The sequence below is a fragment of the Dryobates pubescens genome, chromosome 2 (assembly GCF_014839835.1).
Source record: "Dryobates pubescens isolate bDryPub1 chromosome 2, bDryPub1.pri, whole genome shotgun sequence".
Lineage (NCBI taxonomy): Eukaryota > Metazoa > Chordata > Aves > Piciformes > Picidae > Dryobates > Dryobates pubescens.
The window spans coordinates 29,503,658-29,529,389 of NC_071613.1; the positions used below are offsets into that span (position 1 = coordinate 29,503,658).

Sequence of the window (25,732 nt, forward strand, 5' to 3'; positions counted from 1 at the left end):
AGGTTAGGAAGAAGTTTTACACAGAGAGGGTGATTGCCCATTGGAATGGGCTGCCCGAGGAGGTGGTGGGGTCTCCATCGCTGGGGGTGTTCAGGGAGAAGCTTGACAGGATGCTTGGTTCCATGGTTTAGTTGATTAGGTGGTGTTGGATGATAGGTTGGATGCGATGATCTTGAAGGTCTCTTCCAACCTGGTCTATTCTATTCTATTCTATTCTAGTCTAGTCTAGTCTATTCTATTCCATTCTATTCCATTCCATTCCATTCCATTCCATTCCATTCCATTCCATTCCATTCCATTCTAACAGCATTTTCCAGGTTTATGAAGTATTTGTTTTGAGTATCTGAATATCACTGTTGTTTTTTTTTTAAATTTTATTAATACATTTCAGTTAGTTCAAATCAAATATTGTATATGCCAAATAAAATAATATGTAGTGTACAAGATAGTATTATAGAACACATTGTATATTTTTACATAAGCTTTTTCATGTCATAGATATGATTTCTTATTTTAAAATCATCATAGTGCTGTCTCAATTTCCATCCACTTTGAAACTAAATCCTTGTTTCATGCCATTTTTTTTCACATTTCATGCATATAAAAAAATAATGAAAATTATGTTAAAATAATGATGTCTCATAAATTGCAGAAACCTTTATCTTACATGGTATAAAACTGTAGATTATTTCAACTCAGAGATATTACACAGAAAGAAGGAGAATGCCCATACTTCTTTAAGCATCCATTTAGTCACAACACTATACAGTTACTCCTTAAGGTTTCCATTTGACTCCAGTTCTGTGACTACTCTATGGTTAAGTTGAGCTGTGTGAGAAGTGTTCTTCTCATCACAGAGTTTAGGAAAAATCTGGTATCCAAGGAGTTTATCTGCATAAATGTATTACTACACAGGCAATAAGATGCATTACAAAATCCCTTTTGGGTGTATCTCTGTTTACAATGTAAAATAAAGTTCCCAAAACTGAAAGTAAAAGCATCTTTGGGAAAATACTTGGATTTTTCTAATGCTACAGGCACCACCTTTCATCTGGTGTGATGATTAATTTTCTGTAAATACAGAAAAAGTGGAGTTCCACATTAACTCACACTAATATGAAATGCAAATTCTGCAGCAAAAACATACTGGAGGCCAAAATGAAAATTAAAGACATTTAAATAAAGCAAAATCAGTGTATAGTGGATGTTAAAAAAAATACAATCAACCGTCTAAGAACAGGAAAAGTATAGTTAGGACAACTATTTATTTGTTATTTAAAAGGTATTAGAGACTCAGGCATAATAGTAACTTCACTCTGGAATCACTGTGATGGCAGTTACTGAGTCCTCTCAAACCTGCAAGCAGGTATATGCCTTTTTAAAACAGATCTTACAAATTTAGCAAGCTGTACAAACATGCAACTCATCATTGTTATAAGTGTTATAAATTCAGATTTTTTTTGTTGATTTTTTTAAACAGTGATTTGATTTTTTTAAGCAGTGATGGTCTCTTGTCTCTACACTGGCTGCTGTGTTGGTTCCAATATTTCAAATAGAAAATACAGTCACTAAAATTTGATATAAGCCATGCACTGATATATTTATTTTCTTTTTTCACAGATTAAGATGCCTGGTAAAGCAGCTGGAGAAGGGTGACATTAATGTGGGTGATTTAAAAAAGAATATTGAATATGCAGCATCTGTGCTGGAGGCAGTTTATATTGATGAAACCAGGTAAGTCTAATGGGAAAAACAGAAAAGGAAAAGGATGCTTGGAATTGCATATTAGAAATCTGGTCTTTGTATGCAACGTGATACTGTGATACTGTAATCATAACTGACATAAGATGAAGGTCTGCATGTCATAAGAATCATGTGTGCCTCTTAGGCCTTTTAGCAACAAGATAAGATTCTAAAGGTCAGATGGAGAATTTGCCTAGTTCTTGTCTCCCCCGCTTGCCCAATCTCCACAGTATAAAGTCATAAGAATTTTCTGAAGGGTGGAATTTCTTCCCCCACAGGCCACAGAGATAATCATGCTGAGTATTCTATCGCTGAAAAAAATTGGCTATTTTGGAATTAAATTATCACAAAGATGAGTCAGAATACTATAATCTGGCCTGTAAATACATAAATTCATGAAAAGCTGTGATTTATTTTGTAATGTTTGATGCTTTGTTTATGATTATTGTTGCTGGCAGTACTACTGACAATCATACTTAATGTGGGTTGACTCCAATTAAATTTGTTCTTCTTGAAAGAATTTTAAGATGTGTACTATATCACAGTTAACTAGTAACTTGCAGTTTATATTTCAGTGTGCTGGCCTCTGAGTTGTTTCTAAGCAGAATGGTCTTGTAAAGATGTCTGCCAAAATTTCTTCAATGCTGCTGGAGCATGCAGTGTATGTCTTGGTTCCATACTAAGTTTAAGTCATAGTGATTATTTTATGGGCCTCACTCTCTCTGTATTTCCCTCTCTCTTCAAATTTGCATGTTTGATACACTGCTTAAAGTTTCTTTTGAAGCATGCAATTCACACCCCAAACCTTTACAGTCAAGGATTTGGGGTATCTGCTGATAGAAAGCCTACTCATTTGAAAACAGTGAAGAATTAGAACAATAGCAAATAAGGCTGGCACCAGTGGTCCATTTTTCAGAGATTATATTGTCAGGCAGGATCACTTAGTATCATAGTATCAGTCAGGGTTGGAAGGAACCACAAGGATCATCTATTTCCAACCCCCCTGCCATGGGCAGGGACACCCCACACTAGATCAGGCTGGCAAGAGCCTCATCCAGCCTGGTCTTAAACACCTCCAGGGACAGGGCCTCAACCAGCTCCCTGGACAATCCATTCCAGGGCTTCACCACTCTCATGGTGAAGAACTTCCTCCTCACATCCAGCCTGAATCTCCCCACATCCACTTACAATGATGTCCTTAGCACAGAGTGCATGCAGGTCCAATTCTGTAAAAAGCTGTCAAAATATAACAGGGAAGATCTCCCTGACCAGCCTCCCATCCACACAATGCAGATTTTAGGGACGCTTTCACAAGTGTTAGTAGCAATCCCAAGTTAAATGCACAATTTCAAAAGCATTAGAGACCTCAATGACTTGAAAAGGGCTGATATATAACAAAAACATTTCCAGATTCAGTGAAATTAATCTTAACTGAGTAGACTTTGGACAAACCATCTTGTGTGACTTCCAGGGACCTGGGCTTTGCTAGAAAATGGAATGAATTTAAAGGAAATATTTTAAAATGTATTGGTAGTTAATATGCCACTATGGATATATTTATATCAGTTTTGCTAAACCAATGCCTTGAAATGGAATTACTCTAATTAAATTTACTTTTCAGCTTTTATTCCTTTTTTTTGTTTGTTTTGTTTTTAATTCTGGGAGGTGGGGTAATTATTTATTTTTATTTTATTCTCTGTGCCCTTACTTTTGATTTGTAGTTATTGATTTTGATTTTAATTTAACTTCCTTGGACTAATGCAGTCTACATGAAATTCAGACTCAGAGTGGCAAATTTTTTCAACCTGGTGGCCTTTATGTTAAACTTGTGTGAAGCTAAAAATACAGGCTGAGCCTCTGTTTCTTAGTTGGACAACGCCATGTGTAATGCTGGTTTAAAATCTGACACTTCTCCATTAAAAGTAATTAGTAAATTAAGATATTTACTGTATGCCAAAGAGAGACTATACTTGCCACTGGGACCTTCATAGTGAACTCCTTTGCATAGCAAACTGCAAAGATAATTACATTTTAAATAGCATGACAGGTATTCTGTAGTCTAAATCTGCACTGAAATCTTTAAATATAAGCACTCAAAGGTCTCTAACTTCTGGAAAGCAAATCCTTAAGGAACAAAATCAGTATATCATTGAGTCAAATGGCAGTGGAGGCTGAAATTAGCTTGTTTGTCCTTGTTCCCACCACAGAATACAGTTCTTTGTCCTGCGCAAAGCTACCACTGTTGGGAGTCTGGAACTGAGTTAATTGAACTCATTAGTAGATTAGAAATAATAGTTTATATTGTAAGCAGAATTGCTCATTCCTGGTGAGCCTGAGCATGCACATTTTTATGAAGTTCAAATTACTTCAGTAATTTTCTTACATATGAATTCATGTATGGATAAAAGTAATTGTTATGGTATAGCAATTACTACACCGAGTAAAGCAGAGAGAAAGCCATCTGAGTACAGATTACTTTTATTAACAAAGTCCCAGAAGGGGGTTGCATGCTTTAAAGGGTATAATAGTTCCCAGGATTTGGCTTATAAGATAAAAAAATAATGATGATTAGCTTTATAAGGTACAAAGTATTGCAGGCTTAGGAGTGAAGATTCAGTGTTTGCAACTCACATGGAAATACCCAAGCTTTTTATTTTAAAATCATGCTTGAGCCCTGTGTTTTGTCCTGATGCATTTACTGACCCACTGCTTACGTATCCTACAGTGGAAGACCTCAGCTTCAACCAGGAGCCTAAAAATCTTGTCTTCTTCCCCACCTTACTAAGAGACAGACTTCAACAGCAGCTGGGTGAAAGCCCTTTTAAATTTCTCTACAATCAGATTAGGGACAGCAACCAAGAGAGAATTGGTTAGGAGCATCCTTCTAATACATCTTTCTGCTATAACGTACATCCTACTAAACAGAATAATAAAATGGTCCAGCCAATAGTCCCCCACCTATTGCAGAAGGACCTTCTGCAATTCTTCACAGACACAGAGATGGAAGAAGAAACCCCAAACCACCGCCAACCAATCAAACAACCCACCGAAAAGGAAAATCAAAACTAAGGTCAACAAAAAGATTCAAGTACAAAGTATGTCACAGAGTGTGTTCAGTAATGTAGCCAAGGATCAAGGAAGAGCCTGGCTTGGTGCACAGCTCTGGGGAACCATTTATGCTACTTGAAAATGAAATCTCAGGCATTACTCTAGGAAAACCACTTTTCTTTTTATAAGACTGAACTTTTTTCTCTGTGATCATTTACAATTTCTTTCAGTAGGAGATGCCTTTCCCCCCCCCCCGTATATTGTTACTTCATTTGAGTTGATTGGAAAGCCTGTATATTTCTAGCGAGTTGTGTGTGCACATTGAAGCACACGCAAACAAGCAAGTTGATGGCACCTTGAATCTTTATTTACAGTGCAACAATCAGCTGGAAACAGTTGTAGAATTCAAACCCATTAATTACTCCCCTGTTCTGCACTGTATCTTTTAATTTTAGCATCAGACAGCATTTTTAAAAAACTGTATACATATATTCATTTCCATACATGCTTTTTTATAAAACTATGTGCAACTGGGTTGGGGAAAAGGCAGAAAAAGAACAGGCTTCATTTATGGAGTTCTGAGAGTAGACTTCCTAGAAACAGGGAGAGGTACTAGGAATAACCTTTCAAAATTATGAAGCATTGTTTTGGGGCAAAGACTGTCAGTATCCCATAGAAAAGGTTCTGAGCTGATGGAAAGTTGGAAACCACAGTGAAATCAGACATATGTAAATGTTGCTTTTCTATGAGCTTAATTATCTGTGGACCCATGTCAAATAATAAGCTTGTTTCGCAGGCATATTTTAGGACTACTGCATCTCTCAGTGTGGAATAATTATAAGCTGTACTTAACACTTCCTTGAAAGAGATCTAGCACTTTGGTAGCTGAAGCAGAGGTTCACTGTCATCTGAAAATAACCTGTGAAACTCACAGTTCCAGTCCTTCAGCAGTTTTCTGTGGAAGAAGTTCAAACTTAATAGGTGTTATAAATAATTCTGACAAACCTTGCAGAATTTTCTCCATTAGTACCTGCCACTTGGCTGAAGGTAGTGGAGGAAGGATATCTGGAGTCAAACAGGAAATAAATGCAGTCTGATAATTCAGTCATGACAGCTGTTCCGTTCCTTGTAAACACAGCTCTTTATTCATGCTAACTGAGAAGAAAGTAAGTCAAATAAAATCTAGATCACAGAATCACATAGAATCACAGAACTTTCTGGGGTGGAAGGGACCTCAAAGATCATCCAATTCCAACCCTGCTGCCATGGGCAGGGACACCTCACACTAGATCAGATGGAAATAACAAAATTAATAAAATAGATATGTATTACACCTTGAGTACTGTGTCCAGTTCTAGGCCCCTCAGTTTAGGAAAGATGTTGACTTACTGTAACGTGTCCAGAGGAGGGCAACAAGGCTGGTGAGAGGCCTTGAGCACAAGCCCTATGAGGAGAGGCTGAGGGAGCTGGGGTTGCTTAGCCTGGAGAAGAGGAGGCTCAGGGGAGACCTTATTGCTTTCTACAACTATCTGAAGTGAGGTTGTGGACAGGTGGGGGCTGGTCTCTTTTCCCAGGCAACTAGCACCAGAACAAGAGGACACAGTCTCAGGCTGCACCAGGGGAGGTTTAGGATGGATGTTAGGAAGAAATTCTTCATAGAGAGAGTGATTGCCCATTGGAATGGTCTGCCTGGGGAGGTGGTGGAGTTGCCATCACTGGAGGTGTTTAGGAGGAGACTGGATGGGGTACTTGGTGCCATGGTTTAGTTGATTAGGTGGTGCTGGATGATGGGTTGGACTCGATGATCTCAAAGGTCTCTTCCAACCTGGTTGGTCTATTCTATTTTATTCTATTCTATTCTATTGAAATGCCGAATTAAACAAATAACTTAAACTTCTTGCGGAGAATGTTTTTAGGTTGTTCTGGATAAAATCACTATATTTTATTCCACTTATGGTCCTATAGGTTTTTATAAATGCTTTAATATTTTAAAATGTATACTTGATTTCAGGAGGATATTTATCTCTGTGGGTTCAAATATATACATGATTTTTAGTCTGTCTTTGGGCTTTAACATCCTGAGGACTTTTTAATTAGAACAGATTATGTTTCAGTAATGTATAAAGTAGATCCCTTGGATGTAGCTGTCAGTTGCTTTGAACATATTTGATTCAACAAGACAAAATAACAAATATAGGTGATTGCTACATTCATAAAGCAAAAGGAAATCTCATCAAGGGTGACTGGTGTTGTAGCAAAATTTGTTTGCATCAGACCGCTGGAAATGGTGAAGGTATTTCAATGATATTATTATGGTAACCACAGTCCTTCTGGAGAAAAAAAAATATATGTATTTAATAACATTATACATATCAGAATGCTTACTTTTTATCCAAAAAGGAGGTAAAATGTTGTCTGCTGCTGTAATAAATGCCTTGGAGCATACTGAATTTCTAGTGCACTACTCCAGTAATACACTAAATGTTTCTATGGTTTCTGGACTTGAAGCATTGACAATCAAATCTTCAAATTATGGACAAAGTAGTTTAAACTGTGATCATGTTGCTTGCAAGAGAAAGGGTTTTGTTAGTTCATCTCACCAAATGCCTGCATGACTCTTAAATTGAGCCACGGAAGTATTTGTGATAGGAAATGGATAGGAAATAGGATGTGTATATCTTTGTCTCATGAAGTCTAAGGAAGAAGAAAGAAGCAAATGCTTGACTAGATGCTGGGGCTCACAGAAGTGTATGTTGAGGAAGCGTGAATGCAGCTTAGCAACAGCCTAACAAATAAATCAAGTCATCCTGTTTGCAGGAGATCCTGAAGTGATGAATGGTCAGCATAGCCTGTTCTTGGGCAGCTTTCAGTACACAGTTTTGGTTATGCTTGCAAGCTGGAGAAGGCAGCTTCCTGGTGTTTTCAAGAGTTCCAATAATGCAACAGAATCTGATTCCATGACAGCTGCTCCATGTTAGGCTATTAATTAGTATATCATAAAATAATTAACTGGGATACTTATTTAATACCCCTGTGCTTTTGAAAAATTATTTTCTAGGTATCAGTGTAAGTTCCTGCTGAGCATCTCACAGCTGAAATCTGTTACTTGGCATTACAGCATTCTGTTTTCACCCACAGCATACATCATCTAGCTGACTTTGCGGCTCATGTAGTTTCACTGACTGTAAGGCTCTGGTTATGGAAGAAACTGTGCTAATTCAGTCACTGCTGTCCATTTAGGGGAACCAGCAGAGATGGTCACACTGTCAAATCTCTTTGCAGGTGCAAGGACTGAGAAAGTTAAAATTCCTTATATCAAAGAGATGCAGATATTTGACAAATTTTTAAAAAGCATATATTCCAAACCTCTCTACAGATTAATTTGTTCATTTATCCATGAAGGTAACTTATGTTTCATTCACAGAAAAGTGTGGCATTCAGTCAGTGATGTAATTTATTTTGAGGGATGTAGACAATATTTTTTTCTCAAAATTAGCTTTTTTGAATAAAATTGTCTGAATAGTAAAAAGAATAATTGACCAAATGATAAATAAAGTGGAATGGGATACTGCATTTGGTAGTTATTTGAAAAGTACAGTCAATGTAATTCCTTCTGAGCTGACCTAGCAGAGGAAAGATTGGAAGTGGCAATTATTTAAGCATTAAGTTAAATCATAATCATAGTCAGGTGCGCTGTCCTCCATTTCCAGCCTGAGGTTAAATGTATTTTACCAGAATTTGTCTTGTCTACAGCAAATGTACCAAAGTAAATAATTTAGTTCATCTGTTAAGGGAATCTACAAATGATACTTCTGTAAAAGCTGCTATTGAGAAAAAGCTTGCTGTGTTGAAATGAATTCAGTATATTTTACCCTTATAAAAGCTTAATACATGCCTTTAAAATGTCTTGTACTAAGCCAAAGGCTATTTCTGAGGGAAGCTTACAATATCAAAGTTATAAAACAAAATACACTTAAAAACATTGAAAATCTGTTAAATTTTGGCTAAAGCTCTTAAATTCAGTTAAAATATTTAATAATCAACCAGCATCCCTTTTCTGACTTTTTCTGTATCAGAGTTATTGCTATTAATTTACTTGCGAGTCATGCCCTGAGATGTCATATAGAGGTTCCAGAATACTATAACTGAATTCAAAATGGGAAAATACTCCTGAAAAATAGTAATTTTTAGTCAATATTCTGATCTGAATCTGAAAGCCTTTGGTATCTATTTCTGTATTTCTGAATAATCAGTGCATGTTTACACTAACAATGGTCCTTACTCCATTACTTTTCTGTTGTTGTAATAATTAGGTTTCATTCAGTCTTTGCCCTTTATTGCAATCAGTTGGCACTTCTTAATATAAGGACAATTCTTCTGATAATATGTTGGTACAATGTGTTGGTAAATTCTTCATCCCATTTAGAAAGACCTTTATGTACAAAAATGCACCTCAACCATTTTTGCAATTTGTTTATGCTCAGTGGGAGTCAAGAGAATCTTTTAGTGGATGTTAGTGGAAAATGCAGTGGACTACAGAAGGTGTAAATATTGACTGAATATATTGATTCACACTCGGGACGATAGTGACACTAGAACACACATACTAGAGAAAAATGTTAATTGGCTATTTGGACTATAAATTCTTTGCCTTTTGCATTTTAGACCTAGAAAAGGACCTTGATCAGTTTACTCTTCAGGGGTTGAATATTACCTTGGTTAATTCACTAAATGGTAAAGAGTTCATACCTAATGCTCAATCCCTCTGGAAATCTTTCACCTACCCTGTTAGGCAGCAGCATGACTGCTCAGTATTGATGAATTATTTTTTTTCTCTATAGTCATGATCTACTTTTTCTCTTTTTTATTTTTTCCTTGTCTTTCTTCTCTTCCATAATACATGTGATATATTCCTAAGGGGAAATAAATATACTTCTGACTAGTCCATTACTATATTTAAAATTCTGATGAAATTAAATAAGAGGTAGAAATCATCACTACTCAAATTTTGAAAAATTACTCTTGGCAAAAAACCACAGCACTGTGACAAGAAAATCAGCTTATTAGTACTATGACTGCAATATTAATTGATTGCTAAACTGAAATGCCAAGGGCCATATCTTATTCCCACAAGTGTCAATGGGAGTTCCACTCATGGAAAAACAGAATTAAATAACCCAAGCCTCCCCCTCTCCTTCCTGCATGCATATCTTCCTCATATTTCATATTCCTATTTTTTTTCCATTCCCCCTAGTCCTATCACTACCTGACACCCTAAGAAGTCCCTCCCCAGCTTTCTTGTAGGCCCCCTTAAGATACTGGAAGGCCACAATTAGGTCTCCTTGGAGCCTTCTCTTCTCCAGACTGAATAGCCCAAATTCTTTCAATCTGTCCTCATAGGAGAGGTGCTCCAGCCCTCTAATCATCCTCGTGGCCATTCTCTGGACACATTCCAGCACCTCCAGATCCTTCCTGTAATAGGGGCTCCAAAACTGGACACAGTACTCCAGGTGGGGTCTCACCAGAGTGGAGTAGAGGGGGAGAATCACCTCCCTTGACCTGCTGGTTATGCTTCTCTTGATGCAGCCCAGGATGTGATTTGCTTTCTGGGCTGCAAGTGCACATTGGTGGTTCATGTTGAGCTTCTCATCCACCAGCACCCCCAAGTCCTTTTCTTCAGGTCTGCTCTCAAGCCAGTTGCTGCCCAGCCTATATCAGTGCTTGGGATTGCCCCGACCCAGATGCAGGATCTTGCACTTGGTCTTGTTGAACTTCATGCAGTTGTCATGTGCCCACCTCTCCAGCCTGGCAAGGTGCCTCTGGACGGTCTCCCTTCCCTCCAGCGTGTCTGCTGCACCACTCAGCTTGGTGTCATCAGCAAACCTGCTGAGGGTGCAGTCAATGCCACTGTCCATGTCACCAACAAAGACTGAACAAGACTGGTCCCAGTACTGATCCCTGAGGGACTCCACTTGTCACTGGCCTCCACTTGGACATGGACCCATTGACAGCCACCCTTTGCATGTGGCCCTCAAGCCAGTTCTGTATCCACTGAATGGTCCATCCATCACACCCATATTACACCAGCTTGGAGACCAGGATGTGGTGCAGGACAGTGTTCACAGTATCACAGTATAACTAAAGTTGGAAGAGACCCCAAGGATCATCAAGTCCAACTTGTCTCGATAGACCTCACGACTAGACCATGGCAACAAGTGCCACGTCCAATCTCCTCTTGAACACCTTTGCTTTGCTCAGATCCAGGTAAATGATGTCAGTTGTTTGTCCTTCATCTTGTTGTGACCTCGTCATAGAAGACCACCAGGTTTGTCAGGTAGGATTTGCCCTTTGTGAAGCCATGCTTATAGTGCTCAATTACCTCTTCGTTATTCTTCTGCCTCAGCAGTGCCTCCAGGAGGATATGCTCCATGATCTTACTGGGTACAGAGGTGAGACTGACTGGCCCATAGTTGCCTGGGTCATCCCTCTTTCCCTTCTTGAAAATGGAGATTATGTTTCTTTGAACCAGAATCTATTATGTATCTTTAAACCATAAAGTAAATGATTGCCATCTCTGATCTGGAACAGCCTGCTCAGGGTGTTTGTAGAGTCTTCCTCTCTGGACATATTCAAAACCTGCCTGGATGCATTCCTGTGTGATCTGGTGTAGGTGATCCTGCTCTCGCAAGGGGATTGGATTAGATGATCTTATGAGGTCCCTTCCAACCCTTAACATTCTGTGATTCTGTGATCTTCAGTTCATTTGATTTGGAGGGTGAGGCTATGGACCTTGCAGTCACTCTGCTCTAAATATTTTCTAAGCCAGAGTTTCTAGTCTTGTGAATATAATCTGAATATACACTTCAGACTTATGTTTTTTTCCTCAGTATTTATAAACAGTGTTGTATTGTAGAGCTCACTCAATGAAATGTTGATATGCTAATGCTCAGTGACTGCATGAGAGTGACATCATAATACACCTCAAACAGTTAACCTTAGTTACAGTAAGTTCTGAGCAACAGAAATAGTAACAGCAAGGAAAGGCTTCTGGGGCCATGTGATTTCCCTGGTGAATTCACTCAGTAATGTGCATCAATAGGGACCAGCAAAAAACCTGCAAAATGGCTCAACTTAAAAAGAACAAGACCCGTGTGAGAAAATGTGCTTGTGGCCGAGCAAAAGCTTACCATCATTGGGTCAGAAAGAAAATTACGTCTATTGTAAGGTAGATGCTGAAATAATGTTAGTACTTCTGGCTAATGTGTACAAGTTCTGATGTTTCTGGTGAATCTTTTTGTTATATTTAGTAAAATTTCTGTATCTACATGTGCATTTTGTAAAGTGTAAGTAAAAGTGCTGGTTTAAAAATGTTGCTATTTCTATGTCTTGATGAATACATTTGCTTTATTTGGATTATTTTAAAGAAGTGTTTTCACAGCAAGTAAAAGGTGAGTAATTTCATGTATTTCACAGGTGTTGCATTTAGAGAAATATAAATTCGGTAAGAGATGAATCCCCCTTATGTTCTAGCAGGTCCTCAGAGATCAGAGGGGCTCAGGGCAGCTCTACTTCTCTACTAATGATATGGCAGTTGCTGATACTATATGCCTGGCACCAGGTACCCAAACAGCCTGTCTGCTGTGGGCCCATCCACATTCAATATAAGCAGTTGGGTGCATGGACAGTGCAGTTTATTTCCATATAACATACACAGATTCTTTAAGATTGCGAGTGATAAACACACTGAGCTACAGAATTTCTCAATAGCTCTAAACTATGGTTGTGCTCACACACTTGATATTCCAGGGAAGCACTCACCGTAGCTGAGGTTGCCAATCTTACTTAAAAAGGGTTCTTGCTGCAGGGCAGGGGCAATGTGAGTGGGGCAAACCCATCAGTCTCTCCCAGCCCTTTGGCACTGAACTCCTGATCCCCTTCAAATGAGATATGAAATTGGGACATACCTCATTATCTACAGTTCTGCAGAGTGGGGGTGAGGGTGGGACTACAGTTAAGTCATCATTCCTGGTGATCAACAAGTTGTTCCTTTACCAGTTGCACAAGACTTTTCTTGGGTTTTTTGGTATGACTCTGGTCAGCAGTGTTGCAGGTGATAAGTGAAAGAATGGAAATGTGGGCCTCCACCTTGCCCCTTCCATTCTGCCCAGTGCCATGGCAACAAAGACCACAGGGTCTCCACCCAGCCTCTGTGGCTGCTCTGGTTACCAGGTGTTGATTAGCAACACGGGGCTCAGCATTTTTTCCGTTATTTTATACTTCCCACAATAGAATCCACAACATTGTCTGTATATATATGTATATATTTAAATGTAATGGAAATGATAGTTTTTGTAATCAACTTACAAATAGATTTTTAAAAGATGACAGGAGCTACAAGCCTTGAGATGAGTTGATTTGGATTCTAAGAATTTGTGATCATTAAGCATAGTTTGTATCATGCAATATGTACCTGAATTTACTTCTCTTTCTAAAAAAAATTACCTTCAGATTATGTGTCTGTCTAACCATCCATTTATTCAGGTGTGTAGGCCCATAAATGAACCCTCTGCCTATAATTGGAGAAGAAGGGCAAGTCATTAGTGAATTTATTTAAAGGCTATTTATTTCTAGCGATGTATGTGAGTAATTTTACACAAGGGAAATCTTATTCTTCCAAAGGTCAGAAATATGTAGAAAATAGTTAAGAGATTAATCCATCTGTGAGTTCTGAGGAAACTAGCAGGTGAAGTTACCAAGCTGCTTTCCATCATATTTGAAAAGTCATGGCAATCTGGTGAAGTTCACACTGAAAAGGGGAAACAAACTCAATTTTCAAAAAGGGAAAAAAGGGAGACCTAAGGAAATACAGGCTGGTCAATTTCAGCTCTGTGCCCAGCATGATCATGGAGCAGATCTACCTTGAAACTCTGCTGAGGCACATGAAAAACAAGGATGTGATTAGTAGCAGCCAACATAGCTTCAGCAAATGCAAATCATGCTTGATGAATCTGGCAGCCTGTTTTGCCAGACAAGAAAAGAGCAATGTGGACTTGTGCAAAGTGTTTGACACTATCTCCCATGACATCCTGGTCTCTCAATTGGAAAAATATGTATTTGATGGGAATACCACTTTGTGGATAAGGAATTGACTTGACAGTTGATCACTCAAAGAGTGATGGTCAATGGCATGATCTCTAAATGAAACCAAGTGATGAGCAGTGTTCCTCAGGGGTCAGTAGGTGACATGGACTGTGGGATGGAGTCCACCCTCAGCAAGTCTTCTGATGATACCAGGCTGTGTGATGCAGTTGACATGCTTGAGGGAAGGAAAGGCATTGAGAGGAACCTTGACAGGCTGGAGAGGTGGGCCAATGCCAACCTCATGAAGTTCAGCAAAGCCAAGTACAAAGTGCTACATCTGGGTTGGGGCAGTACTACACACAAATACAGGCTGGGAAGAGAATGGATAGAGAGCAGTCCTGAGAAGGACTTTGGGGTGCTGGTTGATAAGAAGCTCAACGTGAGCTGGCAATGTGTACTTTGCAGCCCAGAAAGCCAACCCTATTCTTGGTAGGCTGAGTCAATTCTACGGAAAACCTCTGCTCAAGTTAAGTTTTGTTAGCTGTTCACCTGTCCATACCCCTTTTGCTTCTTTCTGCCATCTTTCCAGTTACTTTGTATTTTTTGTAGGAAGCTTTTGGACACTGAGGATTCTGGCCTGTCTGACATTCAATCGGATTCAGTCCCGCTGGAAGTGCGGGACTGGTTAGCTTCTACATTCACAAGGGAAATGGGGGTAGTGAGGAGAAGACCTGAAGAAAAGCCCAAATTCCGAAGCATTGTGCACGCTGTACAGGCTGGGATTTTTGTAGAAAGGTGAGAGCTTTGTTGTCTTATGCAAGCACTGTAGTTAACCACAGTGTCTGTCCCTTAAATTATTAGATCACTCAAATTATTAACTTGAAGCATATCTTTGAGCCAGAATTTATATTGTGGTTTGTGCAATCATTCTTTCTATACTGAAATCAAGAGGCAACCTCTAAATTTGTAATGAAATTCCCTGGATTTTGGAAAATTCTGGTAATGAACTTCATGGCTTTGAAACTTCTACATTAAAATGTACGAAAGACTGCACTAACATAAAAGAGTAAATAGCAGCAAAGGAGCTTTTCTCAAGTTCATAAAAAGATTTATGTAATATTTGTTATTGGACCCTTAAATAGCTTAGTGTTACTTCATTAAATGTGAAAGAAGAGTGTTTTGTTTTTTTTTTAAAAAAAAAAAGAGATAAATTGTTCCAGTGCTTTTAAAAGGAGTGCTCTTCCTTAATATTTTATTTGTTCTTTTAGGATGTACCGAAAAACTTCTAGCATGGTTGATTTGGCTTACCCAGCAGAAGTGATAGCAACATTTAAGGTGAAATAAGTTTAATCATTGTAGAATTTGTATGTATTTGTACTTACTTTTAGTGACTTTTAGAGTGAAGTGAATCTATTTTTCTACTGAACATGTCCTAGCTGTAGTTAGCACTACAGAACTGAGCATGCAGAATAGAAAAATTAATAGATAAAAATTCACAAATAGCATATAATTATTTTTTATTCTCTGATTAGCTATGATTTCATTTAAGTGTTATTAGAGCAATAGAATGATATTTGTGTAGAAACTTTTACAGAAATGTGAGACGTGGTTTGATCAGCTTCCAGTGGTACAGTGATCAGTGTCTGAGACAGCAGCATTCGTTTCCTTTTTAGGAAAGAAAAAGGAGAAGTCTTATTGGGATAGAGCTAACAAAAGACTGCAGCTTATGGAACGAGGACAGAATTTGCTTTCAGTTATAGTTCATCCAAAAGGCAATTTTTTATAGTAGTAAAGTCCTTATGGCTATGTATACAATTAAAAAAAAGATGTTTCTTGAGAATGTAGTACCTCACCTTTTCCCCTGAAAGTCAAACACTGTTATATTATTTTCAAATTGCTATATGCCTATAGTGTTGATGCCATAGCCTGTTTAAAGGATGGTTATTCACATCAACTCCATGAATTTCCATAGACAATTTGTATGCAGAAAGTTAAATTTGAGAGATTAAGGGCTTTGATTTGAAGCATATAGAATCACATAGATTACAGTGCAAGTATTTTATTCATATCTGGCACAACTATTTTAATTATTAATATTGAAATAGTCATTCTTGTGTTATCTACAGTAGGAGTTTGAAAGAGTTGAACAATAAGAAGCCACAATTTTCCTTCTGCCCTTCATAAATCCCCCAAATGCCTTTTGCAGAAATTAACTGGAAGCCTACTTAAAGAGATGTCAATTTTATGGTTCTTTTCTTTTCCCGTCGTCTACAGGATGTTGATAAGTGGTCTTTTGACGTATTTGCCCTAAATGAAGCAAGTGGAGAGCACAGTCTGAAATTTATGATGTATGAGCTGTTAACCCGATATGACCTTCTGAGCCGTTTCAAGGTCAGAAATTAGCCACAAATATATGTCAAATTATAAATACAAGGCGGCCAGGATATGCTTGAAATGTTTTTTATTGTACAATGCAGTGTAAAATTTCAGGGAATGTGGCAAATTCAACATTGTATCAAGTGGAACTTTCACTCAGAGCATGCAAATTTTTATGCTGCCAAAAAAATGGAAAGCTATGTAGACCCAAGTTAAGCCAGTTTGGGATGGGATAGTTCTACTGAGCAGCTAAATGCTGTAAGCGCTACATAAACAGATTATGTATACAGCCTATTTACTCATCCATGCTGAATCAGTGTCCCAGTTTCATGGAACAAAGATTCCTAATAAGGCAGAAAACTTTTTTTCATAGTCTAGGTCATAGAATGCTGTCCACCACTGTTCAGGGGGTTCAGATGAACCTTCCTCTTTTAACCAACTTGGGGAATCCATGAAGAGAAGACTTATTTTCTGTGATGTTTGAAGGGTTTTGCAATACAAAATGAAGTACTTATACCAAATTCGAGTGACTAAGATTAAAAATGGATCAAATGCCAAATTTATCATTATAATAGTACTGAATGAAAGCTTCATTATAGTTTCAAAATGTCACCACTGCAAAATTCCATGTTCCTTTTGAAGAGGCTTCCTCATTCTGAGGTTAGTTTAAATATTTTAATTTTCACTGATAACTCAGACTTAGCTTTTCCCATCAGGCTTTTCCCTTCAAGCTCTGGGTGCCAGAAATCAGAACAACACCAGGACTATCACTAATGACACAGTCAGAGAGTACAAAATGTTACTGGCTCAGTGGGCTAAGCAAATTTTCAATATCACTGTTTACCTTGCAGAGCTTTTAAATAAAGAAAAAATCCTTATATAATGAAATTATGTCAGCAACCCCCAGCTGACAACTAAGCACCACATGACTGCTCACTCACCCCTTTTCTCAGCAGGATGAGGGGAAGAGAATTGGAAGGGTAGAAATGAGAACACTCATGATCTGTTGAATAATTAACATGAATAAATAAAATTATTGTTATTATTCATAATTGTAATATTGTGATGAAAAGAAGAATAAGAAAGATAGAAAGGAAACCCAAGAAAGAGAAGTGGTGAAAATGAAAATAATTGCTCAACACCAATTAACAGATGCCCAGCCAGTCCCCAAGCAGCAGCCCTCTGAAAAATCTTCTCTCTGGTTTTATTAGTGAGGGTGACATCATATAGTATGGAATATCCCTTTGGTTAGCTCAGGTCAGTTTGTCCTGCCAGTGTCCCCTCCCAGATTCTTGTGCATCCCCAGCCTACTTGCTGGTGGGGTGCTGTGAGAAGCAGAAAAGTCCTTGACTGTGTAAACACTGCCCATCAATAACAAAAACATCACTGAATTAGCAACACTGATTCCACCACAAATCCAAAACATTAGGCCCATACTAACCACTATGAAGAAAATTAGCTCTACTGCAGCCAAAACCAACACAATGGGGTAAAAAAGGGGACTAGATAGTACCCATACTTCCACATATTTATGGATTACCTTGGGTTGGAAGGGACCCTCAAAGGTTATCTTGTCCAATCCACCTTCAGTGAGCAGGGACACCTCAAACTTGACTAGGCTCCCCAGGGCCACATCAAGTCTGATCTTGAATGTCTCCAGGGACAGGGCCTCAACCACATCCCTGGGCAGCCTGTTCCAGTATTTAACCACTCTCATTGTAAAGAACTTCCTCCTTATGTCCAACCTAAATCTACCTTGCTCCATTGCCCCTCATCCTATCACTACAAGCCCTTCTAAACAATCCTTCCCCAGCCTTCCTTAGGTCCCCTTCAGAAACTGAAATGTAGTTAGAAGGTCTCCCCAGAGTTTTATCTACTGTGAGCTGAACAGCCCAAATACTTTCAGCCTGTTTTTGTAGGAGAGGTGCTACAGCCCTCTGATTGCATTTGTGGCCCTCTTCTGGACCCACACTAGCAGGTCTATTAGTCTCTTGTGTTTGGGGTCCCATAGCTGGAGACAGTACTCCAAGTGAGGTCTCACCAGAACAGAGTGGAGTGGCAGAACCACCTCCTTTAACCTGCTGGCCACGCTTCATTTGATGCAGCCCAGGATGTGATTTGCCTTCTGGACTGCAAGTGCACATTGCTGTCTCAGGTCCATCAACCAATACCCCAAAGTCCTTTTCTGCAGGGCTGCTCTCAATTTTATCACCAGAAGGAAGGGAAGTCATACTATCAGATTCAGTGAAAAATTCTCAGGCAAGGTAAAACTGGTGAAGAAAAGATGGTCCTATTGTTAGACTCCTGCCTGTCATGCCTCTATTATATGAGGAATACATGCATTCCTGGTACAGACAGACAGACATACCTTGGAAACTGGTTGATTGTTCTGCGGTCTCTTGTACACTAACCACATGCTGTGTGTGGTGTATGTAGAGGGATATAAGATCTGTGGTGTATTTATTTGTATTTATTTGTTTATTTTATTTATTGCATGATCAGCTTTGCAGCTGTAGCAGGAAAACAAAATAATATTATTTTAATATTTGCTTTCCCCTAGATCCCTGTTCCAAATCTTATTTCATTTGCTGAAGCTCTTGAAGTTGGTTACAGCAAATACAAAAATCCATATCACAATTTGATCCATGCAGCCGATGTTACTCAAACTGTGCATTACATACTGATTCACACTGGTATCATGGTAAGAAATACTGCCAAGATCAATTTGCTTCTTTTCTCAGACTCTGCTGTTTTGGCTAAAAAGTATACATGTGTCTTTTCTAAAGGAAAAAAACTCCCTTGAAAATTGAACAGAGATAGATTCCAAACTACCATTCAGGCTGTGAATGTGATGTAACTTTAATAGTTTTTCCAGGCTCAAACTCCTTATACAGAGGAATAAAGGAGAAAAATGATCCTCCTTAAATCCTTTTTTGCTTTTCCTTGCCTGTGCTTGTGTATTATATATCATACTGAAGGAGATGTATTTGCGGGAGTGGGCAGGTGAGATTGTCTCACTTCCACATCAGAGCCTGGGAGGTGTGATCAAACAGGGAAGCTTTAATTTCTTCTGAGGCCCTGGCCATAGAAAAACATACTGAATCAATGCAGGCTTACTTAAATACTCAGCAGCTGCTTTTTCTTTTAGTTTGTACCCTTATATAGGACTGCTCTTGTATACTGTATGTGGCTATAGTAGGTAGAAGATTGCTTTTTTTTTTTTTTTTTTTTTTCACTTTGGAACTAAAGTGAGTCTGTGCAAGCATTTTTCCCCCTAAACACTTGTCTTAGATCTAACACCAGCAGTGGGAATCTCCTCACTATCAGCTTGCTAGGAAAAAAGTAAATACTGACTGAAAGAAAACAGGCATCTCTGTCAATGGCCTATTGATGTTTCGTCTTCATTATGAATGCACTTGGAAAGTGACAGTGATTTCTGTTTGCACTTGGAAAGTGACAGTGATTTCTGTTTGCAGAGCCATGAACCAATTCCATAAGACTTTAGATGTTTGTGCTGCAATATATACACAATAAATGATAGTCATTCACTTGTTAAGCTTTTTCTCACTGAAAGCTTTGCTTTTGGCTTCAGTAGAGGCAAGAACAAGTCCCCAGGCATTGGAGGGTTTGAGTGTACTGTTAGAAGGAAGTGTGTTACCATCTTAGTATTCTAAGCATCAAGTTTTAAAGCTACAATTTAGCACAAGTACTACTTGCAGACTGAAGGCAGCTAAGATTCCTTTTCACATTGAGGTGTTTTCTTGCGAAAGGATGTTCACATAAGACTGAAACATAGGCTAGACAGCTGCTGCCAAGATGACGCCAAATCAAAGTTGTTGTGTACAACCTTCATGTATGAAAATAACATTTTAATATAAGAAAAACCTTGCAGAGATTACATCATGATTCATATCCTACCTTTGTCTTCTACTGTAAGATCAACTGCAAGCGTTAAGTGACGTGAGACTTGTCTTTGTTGCAGGTATACACCTGGATCAGCAGCTTAACAGGGAGGAAAATCCCTTTGTTATATTTTATATTATAGACATTCCCTTAGCCCATCAAAAAAGGCCATAACATCCAGATTTATTTATTTTGTTGTGATGCCAGGACAAGTTTGCAACTTCCAGAACTATTCTAGTTAATTTGGGATGTTTAGTCAATGATTAAATGAGTTTGCCACACATTCTGTGTACCTGTGAACAGCAAATGAAGGAACCTGTTTTGTATTTGAATATCTGCTCTTCTGTTGGATGGATATGAGAATGAGATAGGCCTCTCCAACTCAAGTTCTACAATATCAGCATCTTAACCTTGTAACTGCACTTTCACGTGATTTAGACAACTATTTTCAGAAAAGGTTAGGCTTTACTACAGTTACTTAGCTGTTAAACCTCTTTACTATTGCAACATTGCTACAAAACATTCCTACAAAATTAAGCCAGGTTTTTAATATTCACTTTTCAATTGCTGAATTAAGATTTTGGAAAGTTCTTGGAAAGAACAGCAAAGACAGCACTTGGTCAAGATTGCCTTCAAACAGATACAACTTGTCAGGCAGAAGGAAAGTTTATATAAATCAGTGTTTGAAAGAAGGTCTAGTGATTCTGCAGCTTGCAAGGTGTTTCTGTCCCAAATGTCATTTGCTGTTTGAGAACATATCAGTATCATGCAAATGTTCTATTTAACTCGCTGAGGTTTTTTCCTGTTCACTGGTCAACCCCATGGAACTGTACTCTATAATGCTTTGAGGTTTGTTTCTCAAGCTTATCGTTTTCAGAGTATGTCCATTGTAAGGCCTTTTTTAACTCCATTGTATCCTCTAACAAATAATTAGACAGGACTCAATTTGATGCAATTCTGTATTGAATTCCTCTGTGGTTTTTGCAGAGTTGAAGTTCTTGTGCTTTCACTGTATCTCAAGTCTTGCAAAGAATTATTGTTTTCCTTCCTCATTTCTTCAAGACATACTGAAGCTTCATACTGAAGCTGAGTTTTACAAAATCTTTTTCATGATTCCCATTTTTAAGGTCACACATTTTGTATCTTTTATAGATACCTGGAAAACAGTCGTATTTAATCATTTGCCAAAAATAGTGGGCCAGTCAGAATCTGTGCTTCTCCACAAGCCCTTAGAGAGATTCTACTGAGAAATGACATACTCATAGTTAAAAAAAAATAAAATGATCATTGTGTTTTCCATAAGTTACTGTCTATCTTAAAAGGCAAGATCCAACCACCTCAGATCAGTGTGTTAGAAAGTTAGATATCACAGATGGCACACAATCTATTAACCTTCCCAAGAGAGTAAATCCCAGATGATGCAACTGAAATATATAACTCAACTCTGCATTTATAAAATCTTCATCTTTATAAAGATTTAAGAATCCAAGTCCCAGGGAATACATCTTGTAAAGAACTTTTGAGTCATCGATCATCTTCCCACCATCCCTTTTCCTCCCACACACCTGTATTGCTGAAATTACAGGAAAAAATGACTCTCCTGTCAATAAGTGAGAGATTCCCTTTCTGACTAATTTTTGAGATCCATCATTGGTTGTTTTTGGGGATTTTTGGTTTTGTTTTTTAAAAAGGGAGCTAGAGCCCACAGAAAGTTGAAATAAATTTCTTTACTTATAATCCATTTATAATATTGGAAAACATCTGTCAATAAGAAAATATCTTCTCCAATAGCTATCATATCTGCATGTCAGGACATAAGCAAATTCCAGCTCTTTTAAGTCTTGCAGGCCTCCAGATACCTGCTTTTCCCTCTCCCTTTGAGAAAACCATTTAACTCTCCAAGAGCTTTCTCCTACCTTCTTAGAAATTCTTTAGCCAAAGCAGTTCTCTGATTTTCTGATTTCAATGCTTATCTGAATTTTGAGTGTACACCTACAGTCCCTGGAATACTCATTCTCATATAGTACTGTATGAAGTGTCTGCGTAGCCCATAGATGTTCTTTGTAAGGAATAGTTTGCTATTTATAAACTCATTGTCTAGCATCTATTTTGGTTATTGTAAGAGCTGATCGTAAAGAAAAAGGTTATGTTTAGCTTTAGTTAACTTATAATGATTTGGTTTCTCTTCTCTTTGGTATGTTGAAAACATTGTGAAAGCCAGGACTGGTCACAGTCTGGTTTCTTGTGACACACAATACGTTGAAGGTCATAGTTTCCTTTTTTAGAACTGCTCACAGTACATTCTCATTTCTCTGTTGTGAACTTTAAAAATCTATATTACTTCACCAACAGCCAGTACTTGTTGTTCTTTAGCAGTCTTATTTTGTCACTGACTTATTTAATTGTCATCACATTACTTATGAGTCTTCACTCTTTCTTCTTCATTGAAAGAAGTACTACTATTAGCAGCTTTTACATGATATATCCATTCATACACATATATGTGCATATATGGGTGTGTAAGGATGAGATCACTATTCAGTCCTTTAGTATAGAAGTGTACTTCTACACTAGAAAAGTCTGAAATATGTGTGGAAATGCTTGACTGGCATTTGACTTAATCAGTCCTATGACTGTGGGGGTTAATTATCATATGATTTTTCTGCCCCCATTTTTAGATAGAGTAAATTTTCTTCTCAAAGATGACTTATCATTCAAGAAATAGAACTTGAAAGATAAAATAACAGAAGTTATTTTACAAATCATGCAATACAGAGCAGCTTAAGTTAGCAAGAGGTATAAAAGTGAACAAAACTCTAGGGTCTGAATTACTTTCTATACATGACCTGTATTACCTTTTGTTCTGTGTAAATTTATACTAGCCTTATGCAGCCTTTTTTTGCATTACTACAAAGTATAATAAAAGTTATAACAGTAAAATCCCCAATGGCTCTACTTTTAGTGCTATGTACAATGGTAAAATGCAGCTAATGCCAGTGTTGTACCTAGAATTTATGATGAACTGTGTATATTGTTCACTAAAAGACACATGAAAACCTTAACTTTGTAATAGGTTTTTGGATGAATGCACCATAATGTGGACAAGTGCCATGTATAGGCTATCAGATTAGATACTTCTTACTCAAAGCATCTGCAAAATTTACAATGTAATTATTGTAATAACTTCTTATGTTTTTGACTGCCAGTATTTACTTTACTAGTGACTGTAAGGATATTAACTTGCTCTTAGAGAAATCATAGTAAGTACAAGGAGTTATTTTGCTGTATAATAATACTGAAGTGTTGTGGATATGTAGTTACTTGGAATAAGATAAGAATAAATTTTACTTGAATTGAAGGTAATGCAAAACATTTCCACTACTTTAGTGTTTACTCTGAGTTAGGCTGTAACAGAAGATATGACTATCATTTGTTTCTTACTTGCTAGCACTGGCTCACAGAACTGGAAATTTTAGCAATGATCTTTGCAGCTGCCATCCATGATTACGAACATACTGGGACCACAAACAACTTTCATATTCAGACCAGGTGAGCAAAGTGGTTTTTTAAGTGCTGTATCTGGAGTTTGCTGTTCATTGGGCTGAACTGCTTCATGCCTTTTACTAATAGAGCTAGGAAGTAGCCAGGTCATTCCTGATTTTACAAATTGCTTCCTTGACCTCTGTACAGTTAATGGGACTGCTCACATGAACAAACAGAGTATGCAAAAGCATGTAGAAGTAAGCTCCATAGTGTATGAAATCATTATATTTTGAAGAGCTGACATGTCAAGAGATTTTAAAAGATTCAAAGTGTAGACTTGGAAACTCCTTATCCCTCTGTTTGCTCTTTTAAATTCAGATAGTTTTGACTGAATCATTTCTTCCACAGTGTTGCCAGAAAAATACTATTTCATTTTCAGCAACATCTTCACTTAAATGAGGTGCCACGTTTTGTTTCAAGTTGTGTATGAAACTTAGTGGGTCCTAGAACAGAGGTAGAAACCTTCAAATACAGCTTTAGAAATACCTACCACAAGTCCTCTCCTGGCAGGTTCTGATGGCATTTGCAGTAGGTTTGAAAAACAAATTTGGAAAGACATCTAGTTTGAAAGTCACTCTGATCTCATTCAGGTGTGTCATCCTAGACTCCAGTCTGGAACAACAGCATATACATCTCTTCTTTAAAATATTTTCAGTTTATCAAAGGAAAATCACTGACTAATCCATTACTGGATGATAAATGGTATATCTGATACTTAACCTAGTGCATTGTTCTGCCACACTAGGCTATACTTTGTTTTCAGTATCCTCAGTTGAGGAATACACTTTATGTGCTCTTGAAAAAATTATTTCAGCAGAGCATTAACATATTGTAACAAAACAGGCCTGTGCTAGAAATGCTACAACTTTGAACAGAAGCATTCTCCACTCACTCATACAGATTGTGCCCAATGGTTACATTTAAATTAAATCTGTATCATACTTGTGCCCTGAGATGTACCTTCAGTGAACAAATTCTGTATCTGCAGCTGAAATAATCTGCAGTTTTTCTCCTTCAGCATAGTCTGTCTAAAAATAAACTTCAGTTTGTAGTTCCAAGTTTATATTACTTTTCTATTTTTGTCCTTAATATTTTGCTCTGAAGTATTGCAAAAGTGGAAAATTAATTAAGTTGTTAGACTTCGAATGTTACTTGTGTATACTTGTGAACAGATACTTGGTTTGTGATGGAGCTCATTCTTCTTTTCTAGTGGAACTGGGCCCTGATGTGACATCCCAAGACTATGATTCCAAGCTTATTTTGCCTCAGAAAAGCTGACAAAATAGCTGACATACTCATGGCAAATCTTAGCATTTTTGAAAATTAGTCATAAGTAGCTCACACTGTACTTCATAAACATGTGATTGGCTTACCACAGATTTCCCCTTGATTTTAACAGGATTATGGATGCAAATATATTGATAATTTATGTGGGTTATGGTTCATTTCCTTTAAATAAAGTTTCCAATCCTATTTTAGTTTTTTTAGATTCTCTGGTACCATATCTTACACGTAGGTGGTTACACTGAACATATACTGTTGCTCAGCAGAACAAGAGGTTGAAGTTCCCCCATTAATTTCATAGTAAGGTGTACTGCTAAATCACCACACCATTCCTCTAAAACAGACATTCCAGTTTACCCAAACTGAAACACTTGGGAGTTGTTTTGTCAGAACAGAAGTGTAGCAGAAAGTGCTGTCCTGAGGTTGTTTAGCAAGTCAATTCAGGTCTTGAAGAAACAAATTCCCCAAGGATTGATGACACTTGTAGCTAACATGATAAATTAAAATCATATAGAAATTTGTGAAAAGTAATTTTGGGGTTGTAGGTTACTCTTTAATTGAGAGAAAAGGATATTGTTGAGGCTGCTAATGTTGAGGTAAGGGTCTGGCTCAAGGAAGCACTTGAATTCTATCAAATTTCAGCTTAGCATCTCTTACATTCCACTGTTACAAGGATCACAGAATCTTCTGCTTGTGAGTGATATGGGCCTAAGCACATCTCTCTCAGAACAGGGGTAGTAAGTTCTTAATACCC

General features: G+C 37.8%; 1 protein-coding gene across 8 annotated transcripts in view; it reads left to right on the top strand.

Annotated features, from left to right (window-relative positions):
• The window catches only part of PDE1A (phosphodiesterase 1A), a 223,715-nt gene that overhangs the window by 165,496 nt on the left and 32,487 nt on the right, over window positions 1-25,732 (top strand). For all 8 annotated transcript variants that reach the window (XM_054173828.1, XM_054173822.1, XM_054173868.1 and 5 more), the window contains 6 exons: window positions 1,621-1,734; window positions 14,482-14,667; window positions 15,141-15,207; window positions 16,147-16,263; window positions 18,809-18,949; window positions 23,600-23,700. In XM_054173828.1, coding sequence (XP_054029803.1) covers window positions 1,621-1,734; window positions 14,482-14,667; window positions 15,141-15,207; window positions 16,147-16,263; window positions 18,809-18,949; window positions 23,600-23,700 — 726 coding nt within the window. The remainder of the gene's footprint in view (window positions 1-1,620; window positions 1,735-14,481; window positions 14,668-15,140; window positions 15,208-16,146; window positions 16,264-18,808; window positions 18,950-23,599; window positions 23,701-25,732) is intronic.